This window comes from Podospora pseudocomata, chromosome 3 (assembly GCF_035222375.1).
Source record: "Podospora pseudocomata strain CBS 415.72m chromosome 3, whole genome shotgun sequence".
Classification (NCBI taxonomy): Eukaryota; Fungi; Ascomycota; class Sordariomycetes; order Sordariales; family Podosporaceae; genus Podospora; species Podospora pseudocomata.
In genome coordinates this window covers 548,997-558,685 of record NC_085887.1, presented here as the reverse complement: position 1 = coordinate 558,685, position 9,689 = coordinate 548,997, and the positions used below count along the sequence as shown (strand labels likewise).

General features: G+C 54.5%; 3 protein-coding genes across 3 annotated transcripts; 1 reads left to right on the top strand and 2 right to left on the bottom strand.

Moving 5' to 3' along the window:
• The first annotated feature begins 1,164 nt into the window (after window positions 1-1,164).
• On the top strand, window positions 1,165-3,158 carry QC762_0049230 (uncharacterized protein). Its single transcript, XM_062883473.1, has 3 exons — window positions 1,165-1,753; window positions 1,934-2,612; window positions 2,979-3,158. The coding sequence occupies exons 2-3, from the start codon at window positions 1,971-1,973 to the stop codon at window positions 3,009-3,011; spliced, it is 675 nt and encodes a 224-aa protein (XP_062744337.1). The 5' UTR covers window positions 1,165-1,753; window positions 1,934-1,970; the 3' UTR covers window positions 3,012-3,158.
• On the bottom strand, window positions 2,857-4,544 carry QC762_0049220 (uncharacterized protein; the record flags this gene model as incomplete). Its single annotated transcript, XM_062883472.1, has 2 exons — window positions 3,632-4,544; window positions 2,857-3,549 (listed from the first exon to the last, which is right to left on the bottom strand). Exons 1-2 carry the CDS (start codon window positions 4,055-4,057, stop codon window positions 2,857-2,859), a joined length of 1,119 nt encoding a protein of 372 aa, XP_062744336.1. The 5' UTR covers window positions 4,058-4,544.
• A 9-nt stretch (window positions 4,545-4,553) lies between these two features.
• CRZ1 (DNA-binding transcription factor) lies at window positions 4,554-8,228 on the bottom strand. Its single transcript, XM_062888473.1, has 2 exons — window positions 6,324-8,228; window positions 4,554-6,241 (listed from the first exon to the last, which is right to left on the bottom strand). The coding sequence occupies exons 1-2, from the start codon at window positions 7,555-7,557 to the stop codon at window positions 5,241-5,243; spliced, it is 2,235 nt and encodes a 744-aa protein (XP_062744335.1). The 5' UTR covers window positions 7,558-8,228; the 3' UTR covers window positions 4,554-5,240.
• Window positions 8,229-9,689: the final 1,461 nt, after the last annotated feature.

The window sequence follows — 9,689 nt, the reverse complement described above, 5'->3', positions numbered from 1 at the left end:
ATCGCTTGCTGGTATCCGTACAGGTCCTGCCATCGTGTGTGTCGGCGTGGAGAGGACCTCATCTGCTGTTGATGCGGCATCCCGAAACATGGTGCAATGGGTGACGACTTCCATGATGCCCCTCTTACCCTCTCTGGCCAGGATAGCGGGGAATCGTGAATGCCCCGCGTGGGCTCATGGGGGTCAGGGTAGCGTTCGGCCATGTCTCTGTCGCCCACCTGACCCAGCCGAAATCGGTGGGGCTCCCCGATGAACGTTGGCAATTGACGGTTCGGATGATTCCACACGTTGTTAGCCATCGATATGCCCGTCATGAGACTCGGCAGCGCGCCATGGTGGGTTCTTGTCTTTTGGCTGCTGGCATTGAGTGCATGGGGGCTCGGCATCGAAAGTCGTTCGGGACTGGACAGACTCGTGTGTAAGTGGTAGGAGATTAGGAGATGCACGCAACGCGATCTGGGGGTACCCTTCCTGCATCAAACGCGACGGGCAATGGCGAATCATCTTTCTGCCCAAGGTTGAGATGCGTTGCAGGCTGGGCAGCTATGCGCCGCTAGCGAGGATTTCGATGGCTGCGTTGTGAGGGCCCGGTGTGGCCTCTGATCTTGGGACACAGAGAAGTTGCACAGAGGCACACAAGGAGCAAACAGCTTGACACAGTCTCCCCAAAAGAGAGCCAGCAGCAGAGACTGTGACGGGAACAAGCAGTATGATGGATGCTCAGATCCGCGTCATGTTTGACAACTGTGGTCCATACACCACATCCTCCATAATATGCAGTGGGGTTCCCTATCAAAAGAGAACATCAAAGTTCATGGGACGACAGGCAGTGACCCGCTCATGCAGCTTGACGCAGAGTTGATGCAGAAGAGGTGCCCGTCCCATTTGTCGTCCTCTTCACCGCCAGAATACGCCTGGGGCAAGAAAATGCTCATTTTTTTTTGACGTGTCTAAACCGATAGGGCTGTCGTCCGCTCAGGAGTGAAGGGTGGTCAAATTTGATAGGTACCATCAGTACGGAGTAGCTGTGGGTGTAAGTTGCCAAATGTTCGGAGCCGGAGGCGACACTGACCTTGATAACGGCTCCTCCCGAAATGATCGTCAAGCCTTCCGGAGGCTGGGCCCACCTTTGTGTGTCCACTTGAGCGATCCCCGGCCTGTATCCCGGCCTGTACCCCGGCGAACTGACCGGGCTGTCGACGGGGCTGAAGAACCGAAGCACCGGACACCTCCATCATGTCTGCCTTTTGGCCCCCGACGCGGCAGCTGCACGGCCAAAGAGGGCTGAGCCACACCGTATTTAGAACAGTCGAGTCCACCAACCCTGGACCGTTTCATGTTGGTCCCAACGCGGGGGAGTGGATGTCGGGGAGTTAATGAGTGTGACTACCGTGGGTTGTTGTATCTGTAGATTTCGAACCTTGTCTGCGCTGGACAATTGTGAAAGGCTCCATACTAAAGAAACTCTGCCAACCGTTAGCTACGAACCAGTGCGGAAAGAACGACCACTGACACGGTCCCAGTCTCGACCCACTCCAGCCATCCACTCGGCATCCCAAACACAGCTCTAGAAACAGCAACAATTGCTGCCATTTTCATCCCTATCTCGGTCGTTTTGCAACTTGCTGGCACATATACTATAAAACACACAGTCACTGGTCAATCACACCTCATCTCGTCGTTTGCGTCTGGTATAGATATCGGCCCTCATCAGTTTTATGCTGGCCTCAACACCTGACACCCACCCGCCCAGGTGAGAGCGCCTTCAGCTTTGCATTCCCTCGGCCGCTCGAGCTCAGCTTTTCTTTGACTTTGAGCGGTGCCCACTTTGCGTGCGCCTCCCCTCGTTTGGCCCATCTAGAAACAAAGCCGCCATATCAGGATAATAACGTTGAGTCTCTTCCTTTTCTTTGCGCGCTGACCACGTCTACAGAACCACCTACCGTTAAGAACTTACACCGTTCACTACAATGACAGCCACAAACACCCACACACCAACCCTCTCAGTCATAACACGCGTCCCTATCCCCGCCAGGGTTGATCCCAAGGCCGTCCTCGCAAGCCTCCACGCCTACGAGCCCCTCATCAAAGCCAACCCCTACGTTGCCCACTTTGAGCAGCGGCACCTCGATGTCTCGGAAGTCGTAGATGATCCCCTGTTTCTCGAATCTGGCACCAAGCTGCAGGCCTTTATAGTGGTGGACCGGGTCCCTGTCATTCCTGGTCTCGGCGCCTGGGGCACCAAGGAGGTGGGCATCCCGTGTGTAATGCAGAGCTTTGACCATGGCGTCCGGGTTCGAGCCAATGCCCAGGCAGGCGTGGTGGTGAGGAGCAGTTACGAAGTCAGGAGGAGGGGGGAGGTGCAAGACGGCCCAGACTTGTTGCTTGGGCCTGGTGACGAAGGAGAGTGGGAGCTGGTGGAAATTGCGGGAATCGACTGCAACTTTTTCGTCAAACACTTTGTCAGATCCAGGTTTTCGAGTGCGCATCAGGAAATCCTGCAGAGGGTCGTGGATGGCGTCGCCAGGAAAACTGATGCTGCCGCTGCTGGGGTTAACACTGGTCCTGCTGTCGCAGATGCTGGGACGCCGGCGGAGGCCTTGCCAGTGGTGTAGGTCAAAGATCTTCTGTCTGATGTCAGGAAAACACGGTCACCCTGCCATAGTGGGCGCATGGGCTGGACTTTTGCTGAATCACTCAATGCATGTTGTCGAGTTTGTTCCTAGGTAGCCCTTCACGCCCCAAGCCCGAGATACCCCTGCTTTCTAATGTAATCTACAAGTCTTTCAGCCCAATTTGATCAAGATATGGGTCAGACCCGTATAGATGAGAGCATATCAAAAATCAGCCGAGCCATCACCTCTCAAAAGTGTACACCAACTTTCTCCCACTCACCCTCCCTTCCTTCAACTCCCGCAACCCAACCAACACCCCTTCCAACCCCCCCTTCCCACCCCTATTGATCTCCGCCTCCACAGTCTTCACCTTTCCCTGCGCCAACAACTTTCTAGCCAGCTCCCAAAACTGCTTCGCAAACTCAAAATCCTCCTCCACAGCCGGGATATCCACCGCCTTCCTGAACGCCTCCCCCAAGGCCGTATACGCAAACGTGAACCCGCTGTCAACCTTGCCATTCACCCCCTTGACCACCTCGTCCGGCACCCTCAGCAGAGACCTGTACTTCCCGCCTTCCTTCGCCAGCACAGAAGCGCACAACTTTGCCGAGTCAGTGCTCGCTATGCAGTCCCATGCCACCGTCAGATCGTCGCCAGCCCATGCTTTCAAGTCTGACGCTAGGGTCGGAGAGCGGTAGTCATATGCAGAAACGCTGCCGTTGCCGACGAGCGACCGGACTCGGGAGAAGTTGTGTGGGGAACAAGTCGTGGCGATGGTGTATCCAGATAAAGCGGCGAACTGGATACCGAGGAGGCCGGTGGCCGTGCTGCCGCCGTAGATCAAGATCTTTCTTCTGGGGTCCGGGTCCGGGTCCGGGACAGGAGAAGCTGGCGGAGGGAGGGGGAGGGAGAGGGCTTGGTACAGGCCTTGGCCCTGGTGATGGCGTCAATTGTCCATACCCACGTGATTGTGAGAAAAAAAAAAGGGGGGGGAGGGCTGAAGGAACAATACATACAGCAGTTGTTATCCCAATTCCCAACGTGGCTGCTTCGTAGTCTTTGAGGTTACAAGGCACCTTGATCTGAACATCCCCTTTCACCACGATGTATTCTGCAAACGTCCCGTCCTCTGGCTGAACGGCGTTGGATCCGTGGGCCGGGCCGCAGATGAGGTCTCCCTTCTTGAAGGTCTTGGTCACTTTGGGCCCAACTTGCTCGACGATGCCGGCGTAGTCGCAGCCTACACGGGTGCCGATAACGGTTGGCTGATTAGGTCCGAGGTTGATCCCGTAGACGTGCTTCCAATCGGTGGGATTCAACGCCACGGCTGTCGTCCGGACGAGTATGTAGTCGTCTCGAAGCGTAGGGAGGGGGACCGACTTGATCTCGGCCTTGCCTATGGAGGCAATGATAACAGCCCTCGTTTCGCTAGGAAGAGCCATTCTGGCAATTGTGTGCTCACAAAAGGAGTTTCAATGATAATTGTAGCAAAAGGCAAGAGAGGGGTGGGCTAACAAGCAATTGATATCAACCAGGAGATATGAACATGTTACATCTCTGCAACCTCATGTCCATCGGTCGTCATCCCGCCAGTGAAAGACCTCCTGTTATGCAGACATCATCTCATCATCCTTCCTCTCGCCCGAGTGTTCATCCCACCTTCAACCCGAGATACCACCGTGCCACAGCGTATTCCAACTTTGCCATATGGCCTTGTCTGCGCCCCCCCTCCGAGAGCGGGCCAGCAACCGGCAGCGGGATACCACTTTACATCCATGTATGACGCTATCCGGCAATGCAGTTTGTTGGGAAAGAGGTATGGTGCGCAGGGCGAAGACAAAAAGTAGCTCAGGCCGTATACGATACCCGCTTCGATACACCCATCGTCTTTGGATCTGACGGGGCTTGATCTGATGTCCGTATCTTGGCAGGGGTGGGAGGATCGATTCACTGTCGTTATTTTCCACATCGATTTGTGTTAAAGGTCGATCAGGACACCTACAAGGTCTTTCTACGGCTCTCGCTGGTCGATCCGGCCCCATGAACCAACTGAACTGGTTATACGTGCCGTCCCACACTATTTTCGTCGCCCAGAGATGTGTGTGATTCAGTCTCTGACGCTGATAGATATTTACAATCTCTGGAGATCAAGACCAAAGATGTCTAGTGGAAGCCAATAAAACATAGTAGATTGGTATCTATAAGCAACCAAATCGCATCAGATGCGTGCGATCTCGCCCGATATAATTTCAAAAATCGAATCCAAAAACACCAACATGTTTCCTTTTCGAAATTCCCTCGCCATAACAAACCAGCCCACCGCCGTATCCTGGGCTAAAATCCCCAAATAAGGCCAATACTTGAAAAAAAAAAATTAAAAAAAAATCATCAAGTCATCCAAAAAACGATGCCCTGTGTAAAAGTTGCGGCCATAAACGGATATCTCCAACGAAATATAAGACAGGGGGACTGTCTCCCATCTATGTGCCCCCCCCAAAGTAATGATATGCTGTTCAAAAAAAGGGACAAGTAAAAGAAACCCCCTTCAATCAAATCGACGCGCTACGCAAAGACCATCCACGAATTCATCTTTTGTGTTGTATTTTGGAAGCAACAGCCTGATCATCAGCGTCCTCCATAGTCGCTTGCGTACCCTATCTCCCCAAAGTTCTCCTGCATCCCCCCGGGCCCAAACCCGGTACCAGGCCCGCTGACGTAGCCACCATCAGCTTCGTCGTCATAGTCGCTGGCATCGTAGCTGCTTCTTCCGCTGATATCGTCCTCTATGCCGCCTCCGCCGCCCATGTCTGACCAATTCATCTGTGCCAAAGCTGGGTATTGCGCCAAGAGTGCCTGTGGCAACGCATAGTTGCCGTTGTGGTCCATAGGGTACGCACCCGCGTTCGGGTCCATGCCGGGAGGCATCATCATACCAGGAGCCTGCATGACCATGCCCTGCACCGCAGCTTGTTGCATGCGCTGTTCGTTCCACTGCCGTTGTCGTTCGTTTATTTCCTCGTCGAGAAGTGGTTTGATGCATATCCGCCCAGCTTCTGAGCGGAAATGTCTGCCGAGCGCATCCGCACGGGCAAACCGTCGACCGCAACCCCATTGACTGCCGCTCTTGAGGTCTCCTTTGCAGACAAACTTCTTCTCCCCCGAATGCAGTCCTTCGTGTCGTTTGCGGTCATGCTGTCGAGCAAAAGCTTTTCCACAGACGGTACATACAAACGGACGCTCGTCAGTATGAGTGCGGAGATGTGACCGCAGATTGTAAGCACGAGTAAAGCGTTTTGGACATAGTGTGCATTGGAAGGTTGCTGGGTGTTTTTGGACACGCTTTGAGCCACCGGCACCCTCGCCAGCCACGCCGCCGTTGTATTCTGGGTCCGCCAGCCGAAGGGCAATGACATTGTTGGGCACCGACGAGGTAGATTGGCGCCGTCTGTTAGGGGATGCCCCAGACCGGTCAAGTGGAGAGAGTGAGCGGGAAATATCGGAGCGACCATCCGAAGCAGAGTTGGGAGACAAACTCCCAGTGGCGGAAGGGCTACGATGGGAACCAAGAAGCGCTCCGCTCGTGTTGTACGGATCTGTTACCGCACGAGGTCGAGCCAATCTTCGTCCTGAGCAAGGAACAGGCTCATGTTAGTTTTTGACATTTCGGGTTTTCTTTGCAAAAAAAAAAAAAAAAAAAAAAGGACATACCTCTTTCCGGCGGTGTAAGAGAGTCGACATCGAGGCTCTTGGGCTGATCAAACCCGTTTCTAACGGCTGTCGGCGCAAAATCGATATTAATGGAAGGAGGTGCTGGCATTTGGTTGGGGGTTATATTCTCCGTTTCCTGTGGCAGCGAGGGAAAGGCCTCCTGGGAACTTTGCAGATATGGCGAAGGGTGACCATAATTGCCCTGTGATTGGAGCATGAAGTTGTTCTGGTTCACATCAGGCAGCTGTTGAGGCAGAATACGTGGAGAAATGGCTGGGCTATGTGATGGACTCCTGGCTCCGGGGTGATTTGGGCTGTGAGCTCCCTGGTCCGAGATGCTAAAGCTTCCAATGCCATGTAGCTCCTGATAAAGACCGGCATCTTGAGGGCGTACCATCGGTGAATGGCCATCATGCTGCTCGAAACTATCGGAACTGACGAGGAGGGGAGAAGGCGCGGCGGAGGAGACATCAGAGAACTCGGAGGGGGAGCGTCTATGCCCCTGAAATTGAGCACGGGTCCAGTCTACCTGGCCCGGAAGAAGCGCCGCCTCGGGCCCGAGTGACACATTCCTAGAATGCCTCCCGGGAGGAGGAAACTGATGCTGGTTGAAGGACGGAGAGTGCTGGGCAGAGCCAGGCTGTTGAGGATCGGGGTTGAGAAGGTGAGGAGGGGTCTGGTTGTGGTTTGACTGTGCCATCATGTTGGCGTTTGCGCTGTTGAGCTGCTGCTGGCTGTCGCCAACAAACAGCGGGGCGTCGTACTGAGATTCGCCGGGGCTCGGCGGAAAGATGGTGAAGTCAGCGTCGCCAAAGCTCGGGGCCAGGAGCGTCTGAGGCTGGGGGTAAGTGCTCGAGGCGGAGGTGCCAAAGGAGGAGTTCTCGGGCTTGAGGGGGTCCGTGAAGCTCTGGTTGAGGTCAAAGGTAGGGACGTTGGAGGGGTCAGACAAGCCCGGCTGGGAGAAGGGCTGGGGCGAGGGCTGGTGGTTGTTCAAGAAGCTGTTGGAGTTTGCGTTGTAAGCCGAGTAGTCGGGCTGGGTGGTGGGAAACTGCTGGTCGACGAGGCCAAGACCGAGACCGATAGAAGAGACGACGGCATCATTCGGATTGGGAAAGCGGGCGGGCGAAGGAGAGTGATCTCTTATTATATTGGGAGGCTGCTGCTGGTGGTGTCCCCCGCCGGTAGATGCGGCCGAGAGCGATCGCCCGCGGGCCTGGGGAAGCTGTTGGTCCATGAATTCGCTGATTCGCTGTCGGACCGCTAGAGAGTCAATGGTGTTGTACGTGGTGTTTCTGTCTTTAGAACGCGCGACGAGGCAGTTTGGGAGTCAGCCTTCCAGGCACCGTGGCAGTGCTTTGGAGAGCGAGGCTGTGCTGGGTGCTTAGGTAGGTATGCAGCAACGTGCAGCGACGATGGAACGAGTAAAAGGTGCTTCGCTGGCAGGTCCAACCCCACCTTCTGGATGTGTTTCGGTCGTTTGATGGACGAGCGAGAGGGCAGGAGGAGAGGGGAACCCACGCGACGACGTTTCGTAGCCGCCGAGCCTGTTCTTCTTCTCCCGCTTTTTGAACCGCTTCCCGGGTGAGATGCGGGCGTCGGGTGCGTTGTGCTTGTTGGATGGAGGCGGGCAAGGAGGGGCCCACGGGGGGATGACCGGGGGGCAGAGCGAAAGGTGGGGTCGAGTCAACCTGTGCCGGCCAATTGTGGTTGAGTGGGATCTTTGTGTGAGCTATTAGCTGGGGTTTTCCTCACACTCTGTCTGAACTCTGTCTGATAGCAGGCGCCCTGCACCTGTGGGTGATCTGTGGGTGAGGTGAGAAAGCTTCATGAGCAGACAAAGTATGTGCTGCGCTGCACTCAAGCGCTTTCCTCGACAGGCCCGGGACGCACTGCGCCGTTTTTAGGGGTGCTCCTTGCCTGGCCTAACGAACCACAAGGCTGGCACCTGTCGAACTGGAAGTTAATGTTATGCGCCTGCTGTTGACCCTGTGAGCGCAGGGAGACTGGATCCTATTTCGGTATGAAAATACTGGTGTAAGTGCACTGGCCAAGGGATGCCAAGTCGTGAACATATTCGGGCGTCAGGGCCCTGAGAATGTGCAGGTTTTGAGGCCCAACGACAGGGCAATGTTACGGACAGATTAAGCGGGGAACTCGGGGATGGGTCACTGTGACTGCGGTGAAGAAAACGGAGGTGCCCCGAGAGTGGATATTCTCAGACCGGACATGGAGTGTGGCCGGGCACATATCACGAGTCTTGTAAGGGGACCCCTTCAACTGGTGGGGGGGGAAGATCGTATCTCCTCACAATCATGGTCCTCTACCGCCATCAGTACTTTTACAAAGCGCCAAATGGGGTCAGTAAATCAGAAGAGTTCCTTTACGCTTTATTTATACGGGCCGGAAATCACAGGTCTGGATTCGGATGATCATTCAAGGAGGTGTTGAAACGGGTGCCCCAGCTCCCCCGCTTCATCCAATCCGATGATATATATGCCCGTGCTTGAATGTTGACATCGTACTGTACCTCCCCCGTTATGGCATCCCCAAATTGTTGTCTTGTAGAGGGGTAAAGACAGTGTGGACACCGTGCCCCGTTGATAAGAACCGCGCAGTAGTGATGTGACTTGTGTCAGGATGGTCCCTTCGCTTTCCTACGAATTAACAGCCTGGGATCTCTTCCCACTTGCTCGCCCTCGCAGTTCGTCCCGACGAAGCAACAGCCAAGCGTCATGGCGGCGAAATGTGATTCGAGTCTTGACAAGTTCCATTTGTTCCATCGGATTATTCCATGTGAGGCACAGCGGCACTTGACAAGATAAGCTATTCGCCCATCTATCCATTCACACCCCATCGGATTTGGAGCCTGTTGGTCCCGGCAATGGTCCTCAGCCCTATCATTGACAATACCATAAGCCCAACTCGGTAGCGGCGGCGGTAACATAAGCTCTTCTTCTGAACTTGGGTCCAAAAGAAATGGAGGCACATGACTGATATCATGGCCAGAATGTGCTATTTGTCGCTTGCTTTTCATGCACATTCAGCCCTGTCAATACCATAACCACCTGTGTTTGTTACGCTTTATTCGGGCACTGATCGGGATCGAATGATGCATTAATCACAAACTATCTGTGCGAGGCACGGGTGGTAATAGGCAGGCCCTGAAACTCGAGACCCAAATGAGTGAGATTATTACCTGCAACTTGTCGCCTCAGTTCAACACCTGCAACCTGCGCTGATCTGGCAGACTCTTGGTGAAGGAGGCTATGCTTTGGCATCTTCCGAGAGATTGTGATCAAACCCTAAGGTCTTAAAGGCCATGTTGAAAGGCCTCTCGACTATCCTTAAAAGCCTCTCGACTTTGCT

Coding starts and splice junctions, on each gene's coding strand:
- CRZ1 (XM_062888473.1), bottom strand. CDS start 7,557: ATGGACCAACAGCTTCCCCAGGCCCGCGGGCGATCGCTCTCGGCCGCA. Junction 6,242..6,323: donor TCTTACACCGCCGGAAAGAG/GTATGTCCTTTT, acceptor TTCCTTGCTCAG/GACGAAGATTGGCTCGACCT.
- QC762_0049230 (XM_062883473.1), top strand. CDS start 1,971: ATGACAGCCACAAACACCCACACACCAACCCTCTCAGTCATAACACGC. Junction 2,613..2,978: donor CGGAGGCCTTGCCAGTGGTG/TAGGTCAAAGAT, acceptor CCGCCTCCACAG/TCTTCACCTTTCCCTGCGCC.